We start from the raw sequence: 27,930 nt of genomic DNA, 5'->3' as shown, positions 1-27,930 counted from the left end.
ACCCCCACAAATCCTAATGGATGAAGGGAAGCACCTCCCACCCCACAAGTCCCTGTGGCCTGAGCCAGAGTCAGATCCTGTACTGCAGCCTCTCTTGAATTGCCGGATCATTTGCGCCTGCCAAAGATGGACTTCTTCCCAGGATTCTTGTTGCCCACACTTAAACCGATGAGGAGCCGGGCTTTCTCCTCCTCTTCCTGCTGCTGCACGTTGAGGTCCGATTTAGTTTCCAGCTTTCCCCGGACTTCAGACCCTGCTGCAGGCTTCAGCCTTAGCTTCTCTTTAATTACCTGATAGGTTAGAGAGGAGTAAAAGGGAAGGTAAATATTAATGAGACAGGCAAAATAAATCAAGTGGACCAAGTCAGTAAAGATTTATCAAACTTACATGAAGGCACAATGGGGCAATTCAAATTATAAAATGATCTCTGCTTTCAAGAAGCTTACAGTCTATTAGAACCCACTCTAAACATGAAGTTGTGCCAGCCCTCACTTCCCTAAAAATCAACAGTAGTTAACATATATACAGCAGTCAGTAAACATTCAGTTTAACCATCTGAGCAAAGTCATGGAGAGGACAGGGATAAAAGTCACTCACTTCATTCACCTGCCCCTTTCCCAAGGCTGCTTGTTAATACATGCATCTTACAATGAAATGCTCCTGAGCAGGGGATCTGCTTGCCAGCCCCTGCTAACCAAACAGCCATGAATTCTGCCAGGATACCTGGGCAACCAGGGCTTTGCGGCTGTCCCTCTTGACAGCCATGGCAAAGTCTAGCCATGTCCATGTGTTGTTGTGGTACTCCAGACAGGGCAGCACCAGGTTAAGGTCGCCCCAGTCCACACTGTTCTTCTCACCCTGCAGGAGGGGGAGGGAAGAGAAGAGAAAAAAATATATCAGCTGCCAGTTTTAGTCCAAGCCAGTACTTGAGTCCAAGTCTAGTACCTTCCTGCAGCAGCAACCTACAGATACCTATTTCCCCTTATCTCAGTCTGGTACTGATTCCTGAGGGCAGCAGAGGGAACAGATTTATCACCCACAGACAAGCTTCACAAGCTGAACTATCTCTGTTTTTAATCTCTGATCTTATGCGGTGCCGTTCCCACACTGTTCTAAAAAGTGCTGGGGGCGCTTCCCTGGTGGCGCAGTGGTTGAGAATCTGCCTGCCAATGCAGGGGACACGGGTTCGAGCCCTGGTCTGGGAAGATCCCACATGCCGCGGAGCAACTAGGCCCGTGAGCCACAACTACTGAGCCTGCACGTCTGGAGCCTGTGCTCCGCAACAGGAGAGGCCACGACAGTGAGAGGCCCGCGCACCACAATGAAGAGTGGCCCCCGCTCGCCACAACTAGAGAAAGCCCTCGCACAAAAACAAAGACCCAACACAGCCAAAAATAAATAAATAAATAAATGAAATTTAAAAAGTGCTGGGGAAGGGCAGACCTTGTAGCTGACGCACAGTGGAACCTGTGGGATCTTTATGTAGATGAAGGAGTTGTTCATGGCAGCTCGCTCTTTCATCTTGTCAATATCATCCACAGGGTGCTAGGAAAGAAAGGAAAGAAGAGTGTGCCCCTGAAGCCATCACAAGAAACTCAGGACCGCAAACATCTCCATCTCCTTTCACCCCTGGAATAGACTCAAAGGAAACAGAAAGAAATCCCCAGCCAGGCCAAACAGTGTACCCCAAGACTCTCCCATTTTTCTATCATCAGGGGCATGTCTGATACCTCAGGTGCTTTGCGAAATGACCTTCTGACCCCAGAACTCCGATTCAAGCCCTGTGCCACACCCTTCCCAGGGCCCAGTGGTGCTGCGTCATCTGTTGCAATCAGTTGCCGAGGCTTCACCACTGGTATTCCTATAAAAAAGCAAGTACACTAGCTGTTGTCCTCTTGCTGAAGCTTCAGCTGTCTCTGGGGCTGCTACCTCAGTCTTCTGGAGCTCCACCATTAAAGTTCTCACCAGTAGTCACCAGTTTGGACTTATCTTCTTCATCACCAACCTCGTCATCTTCCACACTTCGTCCAGGAAAGAAAAAGCCCATTATTCTATGAAAGAACTGGTGTGTCAGCTGGATGGTGAGAGGCACCACATTTACCTAAAGAGGAAAAAGGCTGAAGAAGCAATTAAGCTCAGACATCATCCCTCTGTTTACCTACCCCTAACATAACAACATACAGATAGTTTTTAACTGCCTTTTGTTCCTGGGTCCCCAAAGGACTGTTTACTAACCTCAAAGTGCTCCTTAACAGAAATACCCCCAACGGGGGGCCGGACTTTGCTGAAGAGGCGAAGAGCTAGCTGTCGCCCAGACTGGCAGGAGCTCTGGGGCCGCAGGACTACCTGTAGAATAAAGAGTAATAAATCAACCCACAAATCCTCTGCAGAGGAGAGACGAAGCAATGGTCTTGCTAAGCTGGGCAAGCTTCCACCATCTCAGATCCCATTGTTTCCCATAGTAGGTTTATGTGGAAGGGTCACTGCAAATGCCCAGTGTTAGGAAGCATGGGAATGGGCTAGGAATAGGGAAATAAGACTTACCTTATAGACAGCATTGGGGAGGAGGTTGTTCATAGTGAACCAGCCCAACTCCAGAAGATGTTCTGCTGTGTCATCAGATTTATTCACCTATAAAGACAGATTCCCCCACCCCCACCCCCAAACCACTATAATAAGCTTTTCTCAGGAGCTTGCTAGAGTACTGCTACATATATCATTTGTTTTCATGGCCAGGGCACTAAGTGCCTGCAGTACTTTCCAGTCACTGTGACATTCAAAACTGGCCTCGACTTATTTCCAAATGGCCCTGGGGGGTTGGAAGAATAATGAATAATGTCCTGTCCTCCACGCCATGGGTAACTGCAGGAAAGCTGAATGCCAATATAGAATTAATGATTCTATTCTAAGCTGGACTTGGAAGATTACTTCCCTCTGAGCCACATTTCTAGGGATAACCTTATTCAATGAGGGAAGCATTTGATCAAGCTCATCTATATATTATTTAATATTACAAGCAAATGTGTATGAGCGGCACTCTCTGCTCATGTTTCTATCATTATTAATAACCATTAATACCATCATTAACAGTCATATAATAATCAGTCCCTTTTTGTTTATCTCTTTTTGTGAGTTAAGACTCCTGAGAAAGGTCAATGCCTCTCAATACAGCTGTCTTTGTGTGACTGTATACACCCAATACCTTGCTGTAGAGGAACCGCTGCAGCTCCAGTTCAGCAATTCCCAGCTGTCCATCTTCCTCTGTCAAGCGCCATCGTGCCTGAGCAAAGTAGAACTCGGTGCGGCGGACCACACTCACATCTTCTTGCTGCTTTCGCAGCTCCATCTTGTTGGCCTGCTGCAATTGGAAATCCTTAAAACACCTATAAATGGATAGGAGGGTCAAAGCCAATAAGGGCAACAGCATTTGGGTTAGGGGTGGGGCAGAATGCCCTAGAATGATGCAGGAGGTAAACCCAGAGATGGACCTATTCTAGAACAGCTATTCCCTAAATTTTTTCACTGGATTTGTTGCTCCTCAAACCCTGGGCCATGGGAGCACAAATCCCATCTTTAGTTCTACAGCTTCTTGAAAAAGTAGTCTGTTCCTACTAGTAACCCCTATGATTGTATCTGCAATTGTGTTCCTTACTGATCAACTTCAAGACATTTTATTTTTAGTTTAGTTGCACAGTATCAAGGCAACAAAAATGATCTTTCCGAACTACCTGTTTTTCTCCTTTCCTCGGAGGTACTCTAGTAAGGATCCTAAGAAAGGGCTCTCCTGTTCTCAACCTGTTGGCCAAGTCCAACAAGACTCATTCAGGAAAAGGTGCCTGAATCTACTACATCAGCCTTTGATAATACACACTAGACCTAAAGACTTATCAGAACACAGGCAAAAGAAATCGACTCCAGCTGGGGCACTGGAAAAGGGCATGGAAAGAATGCTGTGGCACCTGATGAGGATGTTAAGCTCTTCACTTTCCAGCTGTAGATTGGCCTTCTCCTGGTTTAGCTGCAACTGAAGCTTCTGGTTCAGGTCAAGCAGGTTCTCATTCTTGCTGTCATCCTGCAAAGACTAGGGAGCCAGATAAGGAGAAACTGAGAGATTTCCCTTGTCCTAGGAGACTTCCCTGTCCTCAGATTGCCCGGGAGACTACCTTCATGATAGAATACATCTGCTTCTCCAGCTGCCGTATCTGGGCCACATGCTGCCGCACAGCCTCCTGTAGGTGTAATATGCTGCTGCGCTGCTCCTCAGGATTGCTAGAGATCTCAAGCTGGAACCTGACCCGCTGCTTCTTCTCACTATGCTCCTAAAGGAATGCAAAAGGAAATGAACAATAGACAAGTCTTGTAGTAAAGTAAAACAGAGAAAGGAACAAGAAATGATGATCTCTTCTGGAAAGCTCAACTTTCTCTCACCATTAGTGAGAGTAAGGGGTGAGCCAATGCAGAAGATTTGACAATGTGGATTTCACAATGAGCCAGTCCCACAGGGTAGGGGTAGAGGTGGGAAGTGGGAAGTAGTTTGTTTTCAGAGGTATGTAAGTGACTGAGTAAAGAACTGACCAAGAAAAACAAGTAAACACCTCTACAGTCTTAGGGACACTCAGACCTTTCCTAAATAACTAAAATTTCAACTGCTGCTGCTGACTAAAAGAGGATGTACTAACCACAAAGCCCTTTTTCAGTCTGAAGCATGGCTTTTCTTACTGGACCCCAAATAAAGCACAAGGTCTGGTGATTCCTGTGAGACTAACTGGCATTCTATAAGGGCCCATACTCACCTTCCGCTTGGGTTCTACATGGAGCAGCAGGTTGTTGACGATATCCAGGATCATGGCATACTGAGCCGGGTTTGTGGAGATTTCCAGCTCATGGTGGATGAGGGTGAAGGTATCCACAGCCCCTAGGTAATTGTTAGCAGCTAAATAAGAGACTCAGTTTCTCCCTAAATGTCTACCCCATCTCCTAACCCATATCTAGAACCACTAATGTTACTTAACCCCATAAAAGGTCTTGGTGAGATATGCTCATGGGTAGAAACATGTGCTTATTTCAGAGTCAAACAATATCCATTCATTCCAGTAAGTTTTTTTTTTTTTTTTTTTTGGCCGTGCCTCACCCTCGCAGCATGTGGGATCTTAGTTCCCCAGCCAGGGATCCAACCCGCACCCCTTGCAGTGCAAGTGCGGAATCTTAACCACTGGATCGCCAGGGAAGTCCCCCATTTATACCAGTTCTATTCTCTCCTAACAGAACTTTAAAAATGTAAAGCAAAGTGAAATGTTAATGCCCTAGGCACACTGGGACTCTCAGTAACACTTCTGCCTCAAAACCACTAAGGAAATAACTGCTTTCACAAGTTCCCTAGTCCCCTCCTAAAAGCCTTTCAAAGCCTGAATACCTTCCTGCTTCTTTAGGAGATCTTCCTTTTCCTGGTTCTCATGAACCTCAGGTGGCTTAATCTGAGTTGCCAGCTCAGGATCAATGTCATGGCTGTAACTAATATAGTACATTCGGCAGCTGCAGCGTGAAATGATCCGCTGGACTTGCTGGGCTTGTTGCGCCTCAGCTGGCTGGTTCCAATCTGCGAAGAGGTAGGAAAGAGATAAGAGAAAGACATTCTCAAAAGAGGTATTGTGAGAGCCTCCCTGCTATGCGTGATGTCTAGGGAACTCCAGACACTTGCTTTCAACATAGCCTAACACAAAGTGGTCCTACTCCACGTATATTAATCTTACAAACAGGTAAGGAAATGAGGCCCCTTAAGGATGCATGTCTGCTCCTAACCACATAATGGGGGAAGAGGTGAGAACTGACCTGTGGTAGTGGTAACCATGCCTCCCACTGCCTGCCCGCTCTCCATCAGCTCCTGCACAGAGTCCAGACTACGCTGCCGGTGCTCCTCAATATTCTTTACCTGAAGACAGGGATACAGGCACCTTTAACTCCTGGGGGACCAGTAGCTTGTCCTGCACAAGCTCCATTATATATCTCCATTATATCCACTATACAAGTTTAACACTATCTAGATTTTCACTGCCTGGAATAGCTTGAAGAATCTCCCAGGGTAAAGGACATATGTCCCTCTCTCCTGACCCAAACCACCCAATTCTCCAAACCCAACTGAGTTACATGCACGTTTTGCCAGGCCTCAGGCCAGAAAAATACAAGCTAGGTTAAAACCAAATCATGTCCCACCTCACACCCATTAGGATGGCTACCAAAAAAAATTAGAAAATAAGGCAAGGATGTGCAGAAATTGGAACTCTGTGCACTGTTGATAAGTAAAATGATACAGCCACTGTGGAATTTCCTCAAAAAATTAAAAACAGAATTGCTGTATAATCCAGCAATTCCACTTCTGGTTATATACCCAAAAGAATTGAAAGGAAGGTCTCAAAGAGAAATTTGTACTCCCATATTCATAACAGCATTATTCACAATAGCTAAAAATATGGAAGTATCCCAAGTGTCCATCAGTGGATGAACAGAGAAGCAAAATGTGGTATATACATACAATGGAATTCAGGTTTAAAAAGGAAGGAAAAAAAAAAAAAAAAAGGAAGGAAATTCTAACACATGCTACAACATGGGTGAACCTTGAAGGCATTATACTAAGTGAATAAGCCAGTCACAAAAGGACAAATATATATGATTCCACTTATATGAGACACCTAAAATTTATATATATATATAAAAGAGAGGTATTTAAGAGTAGTCAAAATCACAGAGAGAGAAAATAGAATGGTGACTGCCAGGACCTGGGGGAAAGGGGAAGTGGGGAGTTACTGCTTAATGGGTATAGTTTGTTTTTCAAGATAAAAATAGTTTCAGAGATGAATGGTGGTGATGGTTGTACATTATGAATGTACTTAATACCACTAAACTGTACACTTAAAATGGTTAGGATGATAAGTTTTATGTTAAGTTTATTTCTTTCGTTTTGGCCACACTGCGTGGGATGCAGGATCTTCGTTCCCCAACCAGGGATGGAACCCTTGCCCCCTGCAGTGGAAGCACGGAGTCTTAACCACTGGACCGCCAGGAAAGTCCCTTTTTTCTTTTCTTTCTTTTTTTTTTAAATGTTTATAAATTTTATACTATGTATATGTTATCACAATTTTCAAAAATGGAAAAAAATCAAATCATGTCATGGGCAAAAAAAATTCATCGAAACCAATGACTTCCCACCCATTTTGGTATTCGTGTGTTTGTGTTCTTGCTGTTTTCTGTCTTCAGACCATTGTGACACTGTTGCCATGGGGGAAGGGAACTGAATTCTTTTGACACTCTCTGCCACGCTGAAGTCAAAGTGAATAGAATGAGTGATATGAGAAGAACATAAACAATCTGTCAAGTCACAAAAAAATTCATATAGGAAAGGCAAGATCAAAGTCTTTCCCACCTAAGCCAAGGACATTCCACTCTAATGCTAATATCACAGCTTGAGAAAAAACGAGTTCACTTGCAAAAGAACGCATGCCTAAAAGAAGCAGAGGCCCAGAAAATGTCAGATCTTCCATAGTTCATCCTGCCTATCTTTGCGTGAGTAGTTACCACCTTCTGTGCCTATCTCCTGAGACTACTGGTAAAGGGTACTGCTTGCCTGAACTACAACTGTAATATACCAGCAGGACCTTTCATATTACCAACAACCTGACCCTTACTTGGCTTGACATCTGATTAAATGCTTATTACTTATATAACTCATATAACTTATACTTGGGGTTGAGCCTTAAGGTCATTGGAGTAAGAAGTACCAGCCAGGGAGGAGGGAAGAGGGATTAGCTTTATCCCCATTGAGTAGAATGAAAAATGAAGTATTCACATTGGTCCTAATCGGATGTAGCTGGATCCAGTAACTCATCTGAATGTACCATGCCCAGCACAATGCGGACACTTAACACCTGTTAAATAAGTAACCACAATGCAGAATATTGGCTAGGTACATCTCATAACCATTAGATCTCCCAATAAATCTGATGCAATTATATCACAGAAATTATAGTACAAATTTAGTTTTACCAAGATGCTGAAAAGAAAATTTATAGCTTAGTCCCTGCCAACTGCTCACAATCTCACCTTCTAACAAAAACATTATCTTGACATACACTAAGACTTCCTCAAACATACTGACTTAAAAGAATAAAACTGGGACTTCCCTGGTGGCGCAGAGGTTAAGAATCCGCCTGCCAACGCAGGGGACTCAGGTTCAAGCCCTGGTCTGGGAAGATCCCACATGCCGCAGAGCAACTAAGCCCGTGCACCACAACTACTGAGCCTGTGCTCTAGAGCCCGCAAACCACAACTACTAAGCCCGCGCGCCTAGAGCCCGTGCTCCGCAACAAGAGAAGCCACCACAATGAGAAGCCCACACTCGCCGCAACTAAAGAAAGCCCGCGCGCAGCAACAAAGACCCAACACAGCCAAAAATAAATAATAAATAAATTTAAAAAAACAAATAAGACTACTTTCCATCTGAATGAAGCTTTGTATTTTTCAAAGTACGTTCTCATTTGATCCTTTCAACAGTTTTCTGAGAGTGAAGTATTAACTCAATTTTACAAATAAAGGTGACTTCCCAAGGGCTCATGGCTACTAAAACAGCAAAGGTGAAATCAGAACTCACATAATAACCTGCCTCCTAGACAAGCAGTCTTTCTACTCAACCTTACCGATTTGCTGAAATGACCAATCATCTTCATCAGATGAGAGAAAGGGCAGATAGAGAGCTTATCTAAAATTCTGACTTACTGCCTGTTTTTTCGGCTGCCTGCTGATTAGTGTGATCTTATTAATAGGGGTCAGCAATCTCAAAAATAAAAAAGTTCTAACCCATTTTATTCTCATGTAGGGAAATGAGAATCTCCCTTGCAATGAAATAGAATAGTATGAGATTTAAAAAACAGAAAAAGCACTATGTGTTCACAGATCACAGGCCAGAGACTGCCAACAGTTTCTACATTCAAGTGTTATCATCAGCCTCATTATTCTGCCAACCTGGTAGCAACAGGTACTGTCAAGGATCTTGCAAGCTATTTTGGCGAAAGGGGCCAACTATGGAAAACTGGAGATACAACGGGCCTTCCCAGCCCTGCTGACTAACCTCTAACCAGAGCTGTCGGCCATCCTGCTCAGTGGGGCTGCTTTCAGTGGTGGCAAAGTACTGCATGCCATCCAGTAGGCAAGTCCAGGATGTCTTTTGCTTCAATGTGTCACCATACCAGGCTGGATGGTGTTGGCACTGCAGCAGCTGGGCTTTGGCAGCTGACACAATGACACAGCCTTCTGTCTCCGCTCCACGAAGAACCATCTACGCCAGAGACAGAAGCAGAGTCACAGCACCAGGGCCACAAAGAGTATGGAAGGTTAGTGAAAGGGCCTGTACCAATGACTGCAGCTGGGTCTAATTCTGGCTTACTGAGTGCACGCTACTGGTTTTTAGTAATGGAAGTGATTATCCATGATACCTGTTAGAACAATTTTTTGGAGCTCTACCCACCTATTCTTATTTAGAGGTGGGAGAAGGTAAACACATATGACTATGATCTAGCCCTATCTTTAGGTGCTGTAGTAAAGAGAAGGTACCTGGCAGTTGACCAGTTCAATAAGGCAGTTTCGGTTATATATGTCATCCGTCTGGCAGGCAGCAATGCCACACAACTGGTCACTCACACCTGACTCCTCTTCTGTGAACACTACAAACCTATCTGTCTCTTCAATCAGCTTCTGCAACATGTAGGCACCTGGCAGAGAAATATGAAGTGGGGGAAAAGCCACAGAGTCAAAGGGATAGAGAACACATCCAGGGCCAAACTGATCTTCCTTCAATTTCTCTAGAATGTATTCTCCCCAACCTGCAACTCCAGCCCAGCCCACTCCACCCCTTGACCCCTGGGTAAGGGTTGTCATTTCACTTTCCTTCAATTTTAATAAAAGTAACAGATTCCCAAGAGAGACTTAGAAATGCTATCTAAGTGGTAGCAATCCTTTCTCTTAGGCATATCCACCTCTGAATTACTCTAGGATCTTTTTTCCTTCCATTTTGTTCCTTCTCCTTTTCATTTCATATTGTTTTAAATGCTATTTGTTTGTTGACCACTCCTTTCCACATAAACCACTCCCTTGCCATCAGTGTCACTGTTCTAGCTCTACTGCTTTCTCTGATTATGACTTTAGATCCTCTACCTTCTCCCAAGTTTTAGAGATAAGTATATCCCCTAAGGTCTGTCCTTGGCCTGTTCCCTTTTCTTTTTTCTAAAGAGTTTGTCCAACAGTGTTGTGGTTAAGAGCACAGAATTAGACTAGTCTGCCTATGTTCAAGATCCTATCTCTGCCAGTTACTTGATTGTAACCTTGCTTGCTTTAACCTCTGTCTCAGTTTCCTCGTGTGTAAAATAACACTAACTATCTAATATGGTTGTTGAGAGAATTAAATGGAATAATAATACATAAAGTATTTCGCAGGGTACCTGCCACACAGTAAGCAACTATTATCTCCTTGGCATTAACTCTTAGTTCTATGCTGAAACTCCTAAGTCTCTACCTCTAGCCCTAAGCTTTTAGATCCTCATTTCCACCTGTTTTTTAGACATTACCTAGAGGTACTACTTACACCACAAACTTAGCATGTCCAAATATGAACTTAACAAACCTATACCTCCCCAAACCTGTTTATTAGCCTCTGGCTCTCCTAGTTACCATCAGGCCAGTCACCAGGCTCAAAGCCTCAATCATTATCACTTTATCCCTATTTTAACTCCCTCTTCCCACCAGCTGCCAAATCTCTTACACACATAATAACATTTCTATTCATCCCCTCATCTCTATTCCCACTGCCTCTACCTAATTCAGGCTCTCCTTTCCTCTTGCTGAGACACCATAATAGCTTCCTAATTTGTCTCCCCCACCTCCAGTTTCTTTCCAGTCGTCTTTCCACTGCCAGATTTATCTTCCTAAAAGTAAGATTCTAATGACACACCTCTATTCAAAAACCTTCAGTAGTTCACCACTGTTTACTGAATAAAGAACAAAAACTCCTTAGCCTTGTATTTTTGATGGTCTACCTGCAGTTTTCCCTTCCAGCATCTTCACCTGTAGCTATACTCTATGCCAACCCAAACAGACTGTTCACTCTGCTCTGAACACATTGAGCTTGACCAACTCCACTCCTTTTCAGGATGTTCCCTTTGCTTTTAATGCCCTTGCTCCTCATTTCCACATGTTCAAACCATACTAAGCCTTCAAAGTCCAGCTCCAATGCTACTTCCTCAATAAACCCTTCTCTGATTATAGTCCCTCCTTCACTACAGTCAAGAACAGCTCACATATTCTTTAATTTCTCTCTAGCGGCATTTATCATTTTTCACCTTGTTCTTAAATTCACCATGAACTTGCATTCCTCTGTACTTGTTGTTCCCTCTCCCTAAAACGCCCTCTTTTCTTTGTCTATCAAACTCTTACTCATCTTTTAAGACCCATCTCAATTATATTATCTTCTCTGTGAAGCCTTTCTAGACTTCCCTATGCTGATTTAAATACTTTCTTCTTGAACATTCTTATAAAGCGTCTTCATGACTCTCCCCACACACACCCCCAACTGTGCTGCACAGCATGCAGGATCGTAGTTCCCTGATCAGGGATCGAACCCGTGCCTCCTGCAGTGGAAACACAGAGTCTTAACCACTGGAGCACCAGGGAAGTCCCTCATGACTCTTAGTTTCAGAGCTTCCCCCTCATCTTTACATCCCTAATGTCTACGGTCATGTCTGGTACATTATAAACCCTCAGTAAAGCTAAAAAGTGAATCTATGAATGAATTGGAGTGATTGAGTCAGTGAATGAATGAACTAATCTTAGCTCATCCAGAGACGATAAACTTGTTGATCAAGTAAAATATCATATATTCTGTATCTCTCACTAAACCCAGCACAGTGCTCTGTGCCTATTAAGTACTCCATAAACACTTATTGACTGAACAAATTAATTCATCAAAACACAAAACAATTCTCTAATCCTTTGTTTCTTTTCCCTAGTCATTGTAAGTCATCACTCCTTCCTGATCCTCTTCTCCTGGCCAAAGGACCAGACAATTTTTTTTTTTTTTGGCCACACAGCACAGCATGTGGGATCTTAGTTCCCCAACCAGGGACTGAACCCGTGTCCCCTGCAGTGGAAGCGTGGAGTCTTAACCACTGGAGCGCCAGGGAAGTCCCATGGACCAGACCCTTTAATGCCCCCCATCACTGCTATATAAGACTTAGGTGGCCTAATATGGAAAAACAAGTTTCATCTTTACACACAGATCGAACCAGTCATAATTTAGTCCTTCTCAAACTCCTGTCCGAGCCCACATACATATTCTAAACCTAACCCTATGGAGTCTCGTCTCCCCCAGCTTACCTCCTGAAGACGCCTTATCAGGCTGTCCACTAAAGCTGGGAGTGTTGACAGGAGGTGGGGCTGGGGCGCTGGTCGGGACACTCTGCTTTGGCTTTTTGGCTGGCATCTGGGGATCAATCTTTAACCCCTTCAGAGCCTCAGTAGAGAGATTACGTTTGAGTACAGCTGCCTTTTTGTAGCCATCATATAAACCAAAGGCAATGTCCCGATTGGTGGTTGTCCAAGAAGCCCGTAAATCTACCAAGTGCAGCTGATGTGTGTGAAAAGCAGGATCCCCAACTCGAGTAGAGAGCTCCTAAGAAACAGGAAAAGAACCTCAGAGTAGCATGGAAATTCCCAACATTCCTCCTAGACCACAAATGCAGAGATAAAAAACATGCTTGTTGAGTAACAGACCTGTTCTGAGGGATACAAGACAACCCTAGAGAAAGAAAACCTAAGTGGTCTTAGTGTGTACACTGGATTACACTCTGACTATATCCACTGTAGTTTAAATGACTCAGAGAATTTCAACTAAAATCCTTCCTTAATTGTGTGTGTGGGGGTGGGGGGACCACCAAATAAGGCACTAGAAGCAAAAAGTTTCACTCTATTTCCTGAAGAGCAAGAGACTATCTTTACAAGGAGAGGGAAAGAAAGGAATTTTCAAAAAGAGGGATGCTGATACTAGTGAGTGCATCATAAAGTAACAACATATATAATTAGAGTGTAGTTTAGGAACATCACCAGGGACTTAGCCTGAAACCTACTGCTATGGACTGAATTGTGTACCCACACCAAATTCGTATGTTGAGGCCATAATCCCCAATGTGACGGTATTTGGAGATAGGGCCTTTAGGAGTAATTAGGTTTAGATGAGGTCATGAGGGTGGGGCCCTCATGACAGGATTAGTGTCATCATAAGAAGAGACATAAGAAAGCTTCTTGCTTTTCCTGCCAGGTGAGGTCACAGTGAGAAGGCAGCCATCTGCAAGCCAGAAAGAGAGCCCTCACTGGAGGAACCTGGTCCTCACCAGGACCATGCTGGCACCTGATTTCGGACTGCCCAGCCTCCAGAAGTGTGAGAAATTTCTGTTGTTTAAGCCACTCAGTTTATGGTATTTTGTTATGGAAGCGCGAGCCAACTAAGACACCTACTGATACAGATAAGGCAGTAAAGAGAATGTGTCAGGCGGTACCTCCTCAGCTGTGCGATTGCTGTGCCGTTGGTAGGTAAGGGAGGACAGGCTCAGTAGGTGGGTCTTTGTTACCAAGGGATCAAGGCAGTGGTCAGCATTCTCTTCAGTGGGCGAGGCCATCAGGTAAACAGTCACCTGACTTAAGTCACTAACCATCTGGGTCACACTCCAGTCAGAGATGAGGCGCCGCATCACTGTGCCCGCTGAGAAAAAGAGGCATACAGAGCCCATGCAAACCAGTACAGAACAGTGTGGGACAGAAAGAGGAGGGAAGGGAACTGAGAAAGAGGACAAGGAATAGGCAAGGACAAGTGGTGGGAGCCTTTGATCTTACCTTGAGGTATAAGCCGCTGAGTTCCCCGAGTGAAGACGTGGCCCTGACTGCACTCAATTTGGATGCCACGTTGCTGGGCGAATGAGGCCCAATAATGCACCTGGCAACAAGAGAGCGTAACACTGAATGAAGGATGGCATCAGAGAGACGATCCAGAGACCCAGTAAGAGAAAACAAGAAAACTAGAGAAGGGGAACAGAACTGCAGATGTCAGCAGCACCGTCAAAGCTGACCTGCAGCTGGGGAAAGAGTGCAGTATAGGAAAGCTGCTTGTAGTGCTGGCCAAGTTTCTTCTTGCTGGGTTTCAGGTTATTGAAGAGCTTTCCCCTACAAATAGGCCTTGTGACACTAGTCCAAGTTGCCCAGAAGTTCTGCATCCAGCGCAGGGTGCTACTATACAGCAGAATTCGGGGCTGGGATATTGCTGCAAAGGAAACGACAGACCCTAGCTGTGGTTAAAACACAGAGACGAAGCTAAATCCTTCCCTAGCTTCAGGTTTTAGAGATTTAAAAACCCAAACAGCACTCAAGCCTCACACTCAATATCCCCAACACCCTCTCCTTTCAAAGACCCAAGCTCTCTACTTTCACCAATCCTCTTCCAAAACAACATCTTGACCCAAACCCTCCTTTGCTCTTTTCCTATCCCCTCTCCAGAGGGTCAGCTGAAGTCCTTGGTGTCTAAAGTTCATCCTCCCAAGCCCTTCCTCCCCGCTGCCCCAGATCCAAGCCTCACTTCCACTGTGCCGAGTCAGATCCATCTTGATGGAGAGATTGAGGTTCTCAGAGCGAAAGGCCCGGTAGGAGTCATGAAGCTGGCCCAAGGGCACCTCAGGCAGGAACTCTGGGGCCCGTAGAGTGACACCATGGTGATCATGGGGGTTCCCATGACATAGCCACTGCAGGTCCAGTGTCATGCAGAGGTCAGGCAGGTGAAGGAAGCAGCAGTCATCATACCTGGCTCACAACAGAGCCCTGGCCCTTAGTGCCCTGGTCACTTGCAGCCCCTCGGCTCTTCCCCTCTCCCCCCACCCTGAGTCCCACACCCTGTTGAGGCCCCATCTATCACCCCACTCACTTAGAGGCTGTTCTCACGTTGACATCCAAGTCACCCTTGAACACAAACTGACCAGGTTTCCAATGAAAAGACAGCTGGTTCCACTCCCAGTGCATATTTTCAGTTGTGTTGTATGGATCCTATAACCACCCCAAAAACTTGGTCAGATATGAATAAACATATCACCTTCACCTCCCAAATCAGTACCTTTCTCTCTTCCCCCATGTGCTGTACAAGCCCCAACCATACCATCCTAATAAGAAAACAGTTCCTCTGGACCCCTCACCTCAGTAGCCAGCTGGTGCAGGTTTGCCTGTTCAATGTCCATGTGCCAGTCCCCATGGAACAGAAGACGGCTCTTGTCCCACCAGGGCAAGGGTGGGCTGGGGTCAGCTGAGGGCTTGGTCAAGAGGTCCACAGACTGGCCAATCAGTGTCCAGGCTGGATCCCAACACGGGCCCCATACCACTGTGTACTGGAAGATTTCCGCTGGGGTAGAGGAGCAAAGGGCACAGCCTGCTATACAACTTCATCCCTCTCTTCTCCCTTCACTCCAGAAAGGCCTCAGCTCATCTCCCACCCCAGCCATCACCAACATCTCAGTCAAATCATTTGCCCTCCTCTACTCACAGTGAAAGTCGTGATAGAACTTGAGTGGGGGCATGTTCCTCTCCACTGCCACATTACCCCATGGAAGCCCCAAGTGCAGGATTTGACGCCGACGCGAGCAAGGCTGACCACTCTGCTCGGTGCCCACAAGTCGACCCATCAGCCGCCAGTCACGGATCTCAAACAAGTACCGGGGATAGTCTCTTATCCGAACTGTTATTATAGGGAGGATACACACCAGCTACTCAGGAAACTGTCTTAGCACTCTCGGGCACTTTCCCCCCCCGCTACTATTTTTACCCATCTATTGATATTTTACAAGATCAACTGAGAGAATAAGAGTTGGCAGTCGGCAGCAAGACTGAAAAAGTGCACGGAGACCCTGAGCAGACAGTGAGGGGAATAACACTGAGATCCAAGAGCCGCACTAACCCTGAAGCTGACTGTGTTAGTACCTTTGTGTTTAGCCAAGCGGTTTCAGGGTGAAATTCAGGAACAAAGAAAGGGAAGAGGAGTCCACCCATCCCACTCCACCCACCCCAAAACAGCCACATTTCCCAATATAACTGAGCTCCTCCGTAATCACTCAAAGAGCTCCCTGGACAAGGGCAAACACTAGGCCCTGCAAATAGGGAAGTACTACTTACCCAGAAATGTCTTGACACTGCACTTGAGCATACGACACCACTGAATGACAAGATCTACCCCCTCTGCAGGAAAAGGGCTGCCTGGATCAAGCTCTCGAACCTGCTCTACCACACGCTCAGGCCCGTGGAAGGAGGCATCTGCCAGAGCCACCAGCTCTAGCCCTGCCAGGCTCCAAGTGAGCAGTGCCCGGCGCATGGGTGTGTTGCCATAGAGACGACGGGAGCGCTGGATGTAGATTTCGATGTTTTTATGTTCCAAAGAGGCATAGAGCTCCTCAATTTTGCGGGCAGGCAATAACTCCCCATGCTGCTTCCGAAGAGCAGCCACTTTGGCATCCAGCAACTGCAGCCTTTTGGCACTCTCCTTACTTTCATCCTTCATCAGTTCATAGTTATCACGAAGTTTCACCTCAAAAATATCATCCAGGAAAACCCATGAGAAGTGCTGAACTTTCAAGAGTAGATCAGGTGGGAGGTGGGCAGAGCTTGGAGAAGCCTGAGAACGAGTTCCTCCATGCAGTCCCTTCAGCCATTTCTGAACTCCCACAGCCTCATCCAGAGTTCGAGAAAAATCATACTGATAAGGAAACTCCACTGAAACTGAACCCAGGGAGAGGAGCCAAACACGGTTCCGGAGGGTCTGCAGCACAGGGAAGGGGTTCCGGTGGAGGATCATCTCCTCCAGCTCAGGCAGCAGCTGCACCTCCACCTCCTTGAAGTTGAAGATGCTATTGCCATCGAACCCAGCAGCCAGCTCTGGGCAGTAAGCCTGCAGTGAACCCCCGTGCCGGCTCAGAGACACACTCTCTGCAGCCAGGGTAATGAACCTGTCCTCAGCTACAAAAGCTGTCAGCTTAGCTGTGCTCACCTCTAGAGTCAGGTTTAGCAGCCGCTTTGGGGGAGAGGGCTCAGGGGGACAGCCTTCTGGCTCACAGGCAGTCTCTGGAGTCTCTAGTGCAACAAGTGGAACAGTCTCAGGAAACAGAGTGGCTCTTAGTAGGTCTCGGCACTGCAGGGTGGCCAGGATATGCTGGTACAGGTACATGTGATCTGGAGGGCTCCAGAGTAAGGTCAGCCCTGCACCACACTGAACCTTTAGAGAGCAAGAGAAAAGGATCTATCAATTACAATGTCCCAGAACACAAGAGACACACCTGGCTCAAGAACCATCTCCACTCAGAAGTCTCTCCTCAGTCATCACATTAATCACCCCCTTGTTTTGCTCCTCTTTGCACTAATAAACTGAGCTAACAGTTCTTAACTTATACTTACAAGCACTTACACTTTTTTTTTTTTTTTTTTTTGCGGTACGCGGGCCTCTCACTGTTGTGGCCTCTCCCGTTGCGGAGCACAGGCTCCGGACGCGCAGGCTCAGCGGCCATGGCTCACGGGGCCAGCCACTCTGCGGCATGTGGGATCTTCCTGGACCGAGGCACGAACCCGTGTCGCCTGCATTGGCAGGCGGACTCTCAACCACCGCGCCACCAGGGAAGCCCCACTTACACTTTTTAAGTCCTCCTCAACTGGATTCTAAATTGTCTGAGAGTAGAGGCCATGTATTTTATTATTTTTTTTTAACATTTTTTTTTTGGATGTGGACCATTTTTAAAGTCTTTATTGAATTTATTACAATACTGCTTCTGTTTTATGTTTTGGTTTTTTGGCTGTAAGGCATGTGGGATCTTAGCTCCCCGACCAGGGATCAAACCCACACCCCCTGCATTGGAAGGTGAAGTCTTAACCACTGGACTTCCAGAGAAGTCCCGAGGCCACATATTTTAATTCTGGTATCTACCACAGTACATCCAGTATATACACATGTACTCAATAAGTTATTTGGCTTTATGTTTCTGCTCATGAGTTATCTTTCTATAACAACCACACTCTGTAAAATAACCATTGCAACAATCAACTGGAAAATGTTTCACGCATTGATTGCACCTTGACTGAATTCTTAAAACGTATAAAGAGTACTGGTCACACAAGTTAATATAGCAGTTGACCTGTGGGAAAGTATGCCTCAAAGAAGGGAGTAAAGACCTTGTCAGCTTGAAAAACAAAGTCAATTCTCAATAGTTAAGCAGAGAAAATTTAAATCCCAAGACAAAAAAATTCCTTTGAGTTCCAATCTCTGAAAAGGAAACTCTTCAGTTTCCAAAGGAAGCTGAAGTCTGATGAACAGGAACATATCCCACTCTCCCCTCAAGAGGGCCTTACATCTGTCTGATACTCTGAGGAGAAAGATATTGGGAAGCCTCTCAAAACTTTCCAGTGCCCCCATCTTCAGATCTCTTCCAGTCTTTTGATGAGCTGAGTGCTTCAGTAAAATGATACCAGATCGTGACCTTTAAAAGCCCTATATTTTTCAGATATATGCACTGAAATCTTTACACTTGAAATTATATGTCTGGTTACTGCTTCAAAATAATCCCAGAGAAGAAGGCAGGGATGACTGCTCAGAGTTTAGCTAAATGAAGTTGGTCGTAAGTTGGTAATCATTGAGGCTGGATATGGATGCATGAAAGTTCGTATATTCTCTCTAGTTTTATATATATTTTAAATTCCACATTAACAGATACAAATGTACAGAACAAGGGCTTCCCTGGTGGTGCAGTGGTTGAGAATCCACCTGCCAATGCAGGGGGCATGAGTTCAATCCCTGGTCTGGGAAGATCCCACGTGCAGCGGAGCAACTAAGCCCGTGTGCTACAACTACTAAGCCTGTGCTCTAGAGCCTATGAGCCACAACTACTGAGGCCACATGCCACAACTACTGAAGTCCACGCGCCTAGAGCCCGTGCTCCACAACGAGAGAAGCCACTGCAATAAGAAGCCCACGCACTGAAACGAAGAGTAGCCTCCGCTCACCACAACTAGAGAAAGCCCGCACGCAGCTACGAACACCCAACACCCAACACGAGGTGTTATATTTCTCATAGGTGAGTTTCACAACATGACTCAAGACTGGAAAATGCTCTAAGCCTAGGAAAAAAACAACCTGACTCCACCTCCCCACAGAAGCATTACCTCTAGAGAGCGGATGCTGCTGTGATAGGTGATGGAGAGCATGGAGAGGCTGAGCACTGGAGTGGGGATGTCAGGAGCCTTACAACAGGGTTGCATCTTCTCTGTGACCGACTTCACCAGCGCAAGCACAAGTCCTTGAACACCCACGGTGGAGGTTTCAGCACTTCCCAGGACGGTCAGTGTGTCCAGTCGGATCTCTGAAGCACCTAACATCCAGAAGCCATGTCAGGCTTGGTTCTCAGCTCTCAAATGGCAACTTTAGTCCTCACTCTCCCTCCTTCCTTATTCCTTTCACTCTAGCTATCCTTACTCCCCACACCTTCCTAACCTCATTTCTCATGTTTTAGGGAAGTTTTTCCTCTCCCATTTTAACCTAACTAGATCTGGCAGGGCCAAAGAAGTTCCCAAACTCCTACCAATTCCCCAGAGGTATATCAAATTACTCTCTAGAACTAGATACACAAAGAAATAAAAAACTAACTGCATCTCATTCTCTTGATCAGATATCAAAGCTGTCTTTTTCTCATGCACCTTGCTATTTGTAAACCCTTAAGAAACATCAAGAAGCCCAATAGTTATGCAAGACCTTCCAACATTTCATGCCTCTAATTTAGAAAATTTTCATATAATTGGTCTTATTAAGTGAGAAGGAGCAGCATAATCTGCTTAGGTTACAAGCCACCCACTTCAGTACAGATTTCCTGTCCCACTTACCGACCAGGGCAGAAAGGGTGAACAAGTTCATGTCCTCCACCTTCAAGTCCACCTTCCACAGTAACGACACAGATTCCCCAAATGAAGATTCCCTAGAGACAGCTGACTTCCCAGATTGTGGGCCCATCAAGGACAATATCCGAGAAAGACACTGAGCACAGGTATCTGATACTTCTACCTGCAGTCCTCGGATGGTACAATCAAGAAACAGGGTGTCTGACTGAGTGCTGGACAGGCCCAGAGGCTGGTTATAGCTACCCTAGAAAAGAAGCAGAAGGACTCCATCAGAAGCATGCCAATACACAGTTCTGTAACGCACTGATGCATCGTCTGCTGCCAAAAAAAGATGCTCAGTGCTCTAAAGCATGGTAGGATGAGGAAACTTCACCGGCTACTATTCACCAAAGTCCCCACCTACCTGTAGTGTGAAGGAGTCCAGGACAAGCGCCTCACCCCAAACATGCATATTGGGTGGGTGGGGTGCCCGCTGAATGTGGGAGTCACTGCCCACCCGCCAGCAGAGGTGGTCCACAGTCAGGACACCCCGCTGATGGATACTTTGTGGTCTCAGGTGTTGGTAATCTGAAAAAAGAAGGTGGGAGAGAGGAGTTCTTTGGAGCCACAGTGGCCATCAGTTGGGCCGAGCTCCACTAACGAACAGATTCTTGTTCCTCTTCCATTGCACAGCCTTACCCAGAGAGATGGAATTGAATCCCAAGGCAAAGGGTGGTGTATCTCCAAGCTGAATGGAAACGTTGACATTGGAGATGGAGGTGCTAAAGATGATAGGAGCCAGGATTTGAGGGAAGGTTCTGCATAGGGATAAGACATCACTGTTTGATAAGGAAAGAATTGCAACTTCCTACTATGTAACAGACTCCTGAATCTCTCAAAAGACAGGGTGAGTTTTGTTGTGATTCTCAGGATGGGAGGCAACTAGAAAAAAAGACTGAATTCATCAGTTCGCTCCCACTCCCAGTGATAATCCAGAGACTTATTAGGTTGAACCAGATGAAACTGCCATTTTCGTAGATCGAATGTGATGAAATCAGTATATCTTATGATTTAACTTACTACAATCAAAAGCATCGCTTCCGAACTGACCTTAAGTTCTCTATGCCAACACAATGCAAGTACTACACAGAGTCATGGCACTGCTGACATGATCTGTCACCTTATAATCTAAGGCAGACGAGATACTGTTATCATACTGTTATCATTTAAGTTCAGTTCAACAAATGTTCATTTCGTATAACAAGGAACTGTGCTGGGCAAAGAGGATGTCATTCTACCACCAGAGTCTAGTCTAACAGGGAAGATATATAAAATAGGTTTGCTACCGAGTCTGAGCTACTGAAACTGAGATTTAAAAAGCTCAAACAATCAGGGACTTCCCTGGTGGCACAGCGGTTAAGAATCCGCCTGCCAATGCAGGGGACACGGGTTCGAGCCCTGGTCCACGAAGATCCTACATGCCGCAGAGCAAATAAGCCCACGCACCACAACTACTGAAGCCCGTGCGCCTAGAGCCCGTGCTCCGCAACAAGAGAAGCCACCGCAATGAGAAGCCCGCGCACCACAACAAAGAGTAGCCGCCACTCGCCGCAACTAGAGAAAGCTCAAGCGCAGCAAAGACCCAACGCAGCCAAAAATAAAAAATAAAAAGATCAAACAATCAAATACATATTTAACACAAAATGCCACTTTAGACCAAAAAATCCAGGAATCCACCTGATAAAATGGTGGCTGAAAAAGATTACACTGACCTTTTTTTCGTTTGCTTAGTAACAGATGAACTAGACTCTTGGGTCTCCAGGGCTAGCATGTGCAGCCAGTGAGAGAATTCCAGATGCCGGTAATGAATAATACAAGTGTTCAGAACCAGGGAGGCTGCGAGGTCAATGGTGGTCACCTGGAAATAAGAACACCAGAACTGTGGGCTTAGGTTTAATTTCATTAGCTCATGATGCGACGATGCACAGAGAAAGAAGAAAAGGAATGATTCTTGGTCAACACACCTGCACACTAGCTTTGAGGGAGTTGAGGCAGACGATGCGCTGGCGGCTCTGGGACAGCAACAACCCATCTGTAAGGGCAAAGGGCAGATCAGAAGGAAACACTGGGAGGGCAAGAGGTAAGACTAGGAGAGAGTAAGAGGCAGGCAAGGAGATGAACAGGTCACCAACACTATTTTCTTTCAGTATGTTGCCACCCCCCCTTCCTCGGTTACAGTGATATTAAATTAAGAAGACCAAGTGGGGCATTGGGGAAGAGTGTGTCTGGTCCTCCCATTCTCTCTCAGTACCAGTATCCCCACCCATGGACCTTTCAGAAGGAGTTCAGTGCTCATCTGTGCCATATCAGAGTTTGCTGTGAAGCTTCGAAGGGGCAGCTGATCCTCATCACGGTGGTACAGGAAATGCAGCAGCTTCAGTGTCCAATTGAGGTGCCTGGACCAGAGACAGACTCTGGGTTAGAAATATGTGGGATGCTATTCCTACTCCCTTTATCCCCTCAGACAAGCTCAGTGCAGCTACTAGGCTGGTTATGGAGACCCCAGCACATAGCTCCGACTATCTCTCTCCACACTTCTGTCAGGAGAGATCTCACCTCTTTTGACTATTCATGGACAGCACCACACTTGTGATCTCCATCTTCACCTTGATTTGGTCTGGCAGCTGCTGAAGGAGGTACAGGCCAGGCAGAGTTGGCTCAGCCAAGTTCTCTATCACCTCTGAAAACATGAATGAATAAGACAAGAGCCATCAATCCTTAACACTCAAGTCTCCCAACACGCTGTGCCCTCTTTGGCCAAATCCTCCCATATAAAGTAGGCTAAGCAAACACCCAATCTTAGGTCATAACGCAAAGATCCCAGAGATCCAGGGACTTGCTGTACTTCCTTCCCCAGAGTCTAAAAAACAGTATGGAAAGCAGGTTGTTACAATGAAAAGAATATGGACTTTCGGGCCAAATAATTTAAACCCCATTTTCACTACTGACTAGCTAGGTGATCTCAGTCAAGTAACCTATCTAATCTTCCTAGGCTTCAGTTTCCTCATTTGTGAAATGTTAAGTAGTACAGGAACATACACAAAACACAAAGTACAGGTCTAATTCATGATAATTACCCACTAAATGTTAGTTCTTTCACGCACCACAAGCAAATGCCCTATTTCCTCTAGCTATCCTCAAAGGCCACGGTCAAAGGCCAAGGCACTAACAAATCACACCTGAACAAGCGGTGAGACCACTATTTCTTTTCTACTTCCAAAATAACCCGAGAACAGGGAAGCTAAGAAGCTCACTGACTGGGGCTTTACCTGAACAGGGAACAGGCTTGGATGCCAGGCCTGGGCCCTGGCGCAGCAGCTGACTATGGAAGAGGCCCTCATGCAGTTCAGCATGGAGTGTCCACACATCCACAGTGATCGCCTTCAGCTGCCGGCTTCTGATGCCCACCTCTAGACACAGCTTTAGGGTAAGTGAGAGCTCCGCTAGACAGGTGTTCTCCTATAGGGAAGATACTCCTCTAAGGTGTGAACGCGTAGGGAACTTGGGATCAAAATGCTGTGACCTGGAACACATCCTTGAGGGAACCCCATAGCACACAGAATCTGGAATGTAAGCCCTAAGCTTCATCATACCTCATGCCCAGAAGAAAACAAGGCATCTGAATGACCATGGCATACTCACCAACTGGCCACTCTTTAGAACTTTGCTGTTGATCTGACTTAGGCTCACCTCACATTTCAGCCTGGGAAAGGAAAAAGATTAACAGCACTTGGCCCCTTTCCTCACCATTTACCTTCAATCAGGCTTTGTGGGCTGGAAGGCACAAGGCAAGCATTAAGTGCCTAATCTTACTCTCTCCTCAAATTACACAGAATGAGAACTTGACACCTTGATAAGAAAGCCCTGACATCCACCCACCCTAAAACAACTATAAGGCAAGAAAGGGACTAGCAAACCTTCTACCCAGTGCTTACCTCTTCCCATCACTATCCAAAAGAAAACTGCTATCTCTGATCTGAATATGCCACAAGGATTCAGAAGTAGCCACCTTGAGAACCATGATGTTTATAGAATCTACATGAATGGAGAACAGCTGAAAAAAAGATGCAAAAATGAACGATAATTAACATCAAGGCAACGTCCTTCCTTTCCAGTGGAAAAAGAATAAGAGGCAGCTCTTAGTATTATGCCTCAAATACAGCAAAAAAAAATCCACCCATGACTCCACAGCCAGCCATTCCTACTTCAGTCCAGCAAAGTGGGAAAGTAGTCTCACCTGGCAGAAGATCTTCAATAAGGATGGGCTGAAGGACAGCTCCTTTTGGTGCACCCCAGTACTCTGGGAGAATGGGGCAAACAGGCCAGAAACCTTCTGTAGGTCTGTTCTGATACGTACTTCACCGAAGCACAAGGCCACATAGTGTCTGCCCAGAAGAGAAATCTCACTGCCATCATGTCCATCCCTTCCATAGCAGTCTCTTCCCCTCCCTCACATTCACCTTCCCATCCTCCCTAAAAATGTAGCTCAAATCATGGAAGATAGTCTCATAGTAGTTATCAATATCTGTCCCACAAAACAATAGCTTCAAGGCTAATCCAGAGACATCAGCAAGAACCCACTTCCCTCCTTGGGCTGTGAGGCCTCTGTAACAGAATCTCATTTTGCAAACCACAATCCCAAAATATTCCCCAGGAGGAGAGTGAGGTGATAGGGTACTCACGGCAGATCATGGCTAAGGAGTTTGCTGGAAATCCACAGGCTATCAATTTCCTAAAACAGTGTGGGAAGAAGCTTTGTACACTAGCTGCTAGGCAAGCCAAGAGCAGCGTGACAAGATAGGAAGGGGTCTAAGGAGAGGAGGACGTGCTATAGCCCTTCCACTAAATATTCTCTATCCCATTTCCACCAGCTTCTCTCCTCGACACTATATCCTGTTCCTCTAATGACACTGATTGAACTTGTTTAGTATTTCTCTTTTATGGATATGTTGCCCTGTTTCCCCTCTTACATTAGAACAGTAAGCTCTTCTACTTTCTGTTATCTTTGTTCTGTGCTTACTTCTGTATCTTTCTTACATGCCCTGGACACCCTGTGCCTTATAAGCATTTATAAAAGAACTTGCATCAATTCCAGTGTTCCTAAACTAGCTCTAAAATCATCTTGGCAAAGGGATGGCAAGGCCGGGGTTAACTAGGAAAGCCACCAGAATATTTTAAAAAAGGAAATTAAAAGTTGAAATTCAGTTGGATCAACCCAAATACATTCCCAGGAAGTTTCCTAGGACTCACCACTGTTTGCTGGTGCTGCTGAAACTTAAGACTGACATTTTGAATCCAAAAAAAGGAGCCAATCTTTAGTTCTGCCTGCAGCTTCCGCTGACACCACTTGGTGGCCAATCGGACCACAAGCCACCTGCAGAAAAATCCTTGTGAGTTCATAGGACCCTCTCCCAATTATTGCCTCCCTCACCCCCTGCGGGTCCTAAAAGGCCATGCAAAGGGACATGAACTGGAGGTGGATCTTCTTGGCAACCCTCCTGTCTCCCAAAACACCACTCTGTCACATACATTCAGCCACGCTGATCAGGACCCTAGCCCCAGAGTGTCCCCTCCACCCAGATGAAACGAGCCGAACTAAACTCCACCTTTTAAGTTGGAGACAAAAGAAAGCAACCTCTCAAATCCTCAGGAACCCCAGAGGTAGAGAGAAGAGGCCCCAACAGGAGTCGAAGTACAGGCATCCGTGCCAGATGTGCCATCACATAACCCGCAAAAGGTCTCCTTCTCCGCCCTCCAGACAGGTGTCTGCGGGAAGGCAGTGCGGGCTCACACCAGCCCGGCTCAAATGCCGCTCTCCCTGGGCAGCCAAACCTGTTCCGGCTCCCCAGGGCGAGGCTGCAGGTGCCCTTCGCGCTCGGGGAAGGGGACGTTCAGGGGCATGTGGATGGGGAAAGAAAAACCAGCCAGCCGGGGCCCCCCTCATTCACACCCCTATCCGCTCCCCAATCTCAGCATCTTCTCAGGCCTCGCCCGCTTGCTCAGTCTCCCCCCACTCTCGGTTCCTCCGCGCCAGCTCCGGTCGTACGCCCCAGCTCGACCCCTCCCCGCGTTGCGCGCCCCCTCCTCGGCCCCTCCCCCTCCGCTGCCCGCCCACCTCCCCCAAGACCCTTCCCCCTCCCGCGCGCCTCTTTCCAGCGCGCGCCCACCCCTCAGTCTCTTTTCCTTCCCTTCCCGCCATCCCCCCCACACACGCCGTAGCCGGGATCCCCTCACCGGCCTAAGAAGAGGGCGCTAAGCGTAACCAACAGCAAGGCCAACAGCGCAGAGAAGAACAGGGGCATTCCGGCCCCGGCCCAGCCTGGCTCCGGCCCCCGCCCTGCCGGGGCGCCCCTCCCGCCCCGCCGGCTCCGAGCTGGGCCGCCGCGGGCCGACCGGCAGCACGCGCAGGGATGGCGCTGGGCGAGGAAGCGTTGGCGCGCGTGCGCCCCGCCCCCCCACAGCCCGCCAGCCAGCCAGCTGTCTCCCTGCCGCGCCCCGCCCGGCGCCCGCGATCCAGTGGGGCCGACCGGCTGCGTGCGCGAAGTGAAGGCGTGGCTCCGGAAGGAGAGCGATGGGGAGCGATGGGGAGCGGCCCTCAAGCGGACTGACACACAGGCCCCGCCCCCGGGCGCACCCTTCGGGACCCGGAAAAGGGAACCTGGGGTTTGCCAGTGACCTGGGCCTGAGCCCGCTGCCTGGCTGGCAGTGGACTTGGCTGGGTCGTTTGGGCCACGGAGAGTTCCACTTTCAAAGCAGTTTCCCGGAGTATAGAGTCTGCTTGGCCACCTAGGGCTCCTGCTGAGGCTACTGCGGAAGTTATACCCTTGGGTCACACGAAGTAATCATGTCTTATTCGAGTCTTGTCTGAACATCATTAAGGAGGAAACCAAGCGGTAATTAAAAGGCCTCAAAAATCCCACCTCATTCCATCCACAAAGGAATGAGTTGCACCATTCTGGACCCCTCATTGCAGTTTTCAGTTTCTACTGTGAATAGCACAAACCAGGCACTGGGCCAGGGGGTATTACAGAAGTAAAGAATATTGTTCTTGCTCTTCAGCAACAATTTATCTAGGAAGCAAACATAATTATATGAAATAGAGAATTCAGGGCCAACTTTATTTTGCCTATTTCCTTCTCTGTGAAGTCATTGGACAAAGATTCCTTCCAACCCTAGTACAGTGATGTTAATACAGTATAAGCTAAAAGAATTCTTTAGCTTCAGATTCTTTGACATACTTATTTCAAAATAAGTACTTCATATCCCTTTGCTCTGACATCCTAATCTCCATAAACATCCTTCAGGATTTCTCTTGGAGACTTTTTTCACTTCTTCAGATAAAGCATTTCAGCTTTCGCCTAGGTTACCCAAAGTTGCTTTTACCCCTCCAGCTGGTTTCCTTCCTCATCTAAGCCTCTTATTGGTCATTTCACGAAATCTTCCCAAGGGCTCCACCACTGTTTTTTTCAAGTTCGTACTTATCTCTCGGGCGCTATAGTTCCGCCATCCACCTTGTAATCTGCAGCTTCAAGGTATGTTCTGTCTGTGAACCTTCAGAGAAGGCCCAACAACTGAGTAAAAACTCTGACCAAGCCACGAAGGGGTACTTGCAACACAACTCCCTACTCTCATTCATGTTGTGAAAGCTGATCCCTTTACTCAGCTGTTTCTATCACTTCCTTTCTTTCTCCCCAGACTGTTAACCACCCTACTCCCAACTATCTCAATGGCATGAAATGTTGATTTTATCACTTGTCTACTTCTTTCTGGAGAGCTCTCAATGGAGCAATACAACTGAAGTGGAAAAAGAGGGAAGAAGGCAGAGATGGAGCTCAACTAGTTCCTGGTCTCAGCTTACTGAGACAAGCCCTTGTAAAAGAGATCAAGTCTTTTAAT

At 46.5% G+C, this 27,930-nt stretch overlaps 1 protein-coding gene across 1 annotated transcript; it reads right to left on the bottom strand.

The window, feature by feature from the left end:
• Positions 1-107: 107 nt before the first annotated feature.
• On the bottom strand, positions 108-26,392 carry BLTP2 (bridge-like lipid transfer protein family member 2). Its single transcript, XM_060133356.1, has 39 exons — positions 26,269-26,392; positions 25,285-25,408; positions 24,717-24,766; positions 24,272-24,419; positions 23,970-24,088; positions 23,677-23,737; positions 23,304-23,493; positions 22,591-22,714; positions 22,306-22,430; positions 21,999-22,066; positions 21,747-21,892; positions 20,674-20,792; positions 20,399-20,562; positions 19,981-20,239; positions 19,267-19,472; positions 16,240-17,332; positions 15,614-15,805; positions 15,270-15,472; positions 15,005-15,123; positions 14,663-14,883; positions 14,160-14,350; positions 13,927-14,026; positions 13,593-13,795; positions 12,415-12,709; positions 9,601-9,758; positions 9,119-9,325; positions 5,830-5,929; positions 5,414-5,596; positions 4,794-4,915; positions 4,164-4,319; positions 3,960-4,081; positions 3,203-3,383; positions 2,545-2,631; positions 2,236-2,346; positions 1,966-2,101; positions 1,731-1,861; positions 1,444-1,545; positions 724-858; positions 108-290 (listed from the first exon to the last, which is right to left on the bottom strand). Exons 1-39 carry the CDS (start codon positions 26,334-26,336, stop codon positions 108-110), a joined length of 6,702 nt encoding a protein of 2,233 aa, XP_059989339.1. The 5' UTR covers positions 26,337-26,392.
• Between the last annotated feature and the right edge of the window lie 1,538 nt (positions 26,393-27,930).

Source organism: Lagenorhynchus albirostris, chromosome 20, assembly GCF_949774975.1.
Source record: "Lagenorhynchus albirostris chromosome 20, mLagAlb1.1, whole genome shotgun sequence".
NCBI classification, from domain to species: domain Eukaryota; kingdom Metazoa; phylum Chordata; class Mammalia; order Artiodactyla; family Delphinidae; genus Lagenorhynchus; species Lagenorhynchus albirostris.
This window is presented reverse-complemented; position numbering and strand designations above follow the sequence as displayed.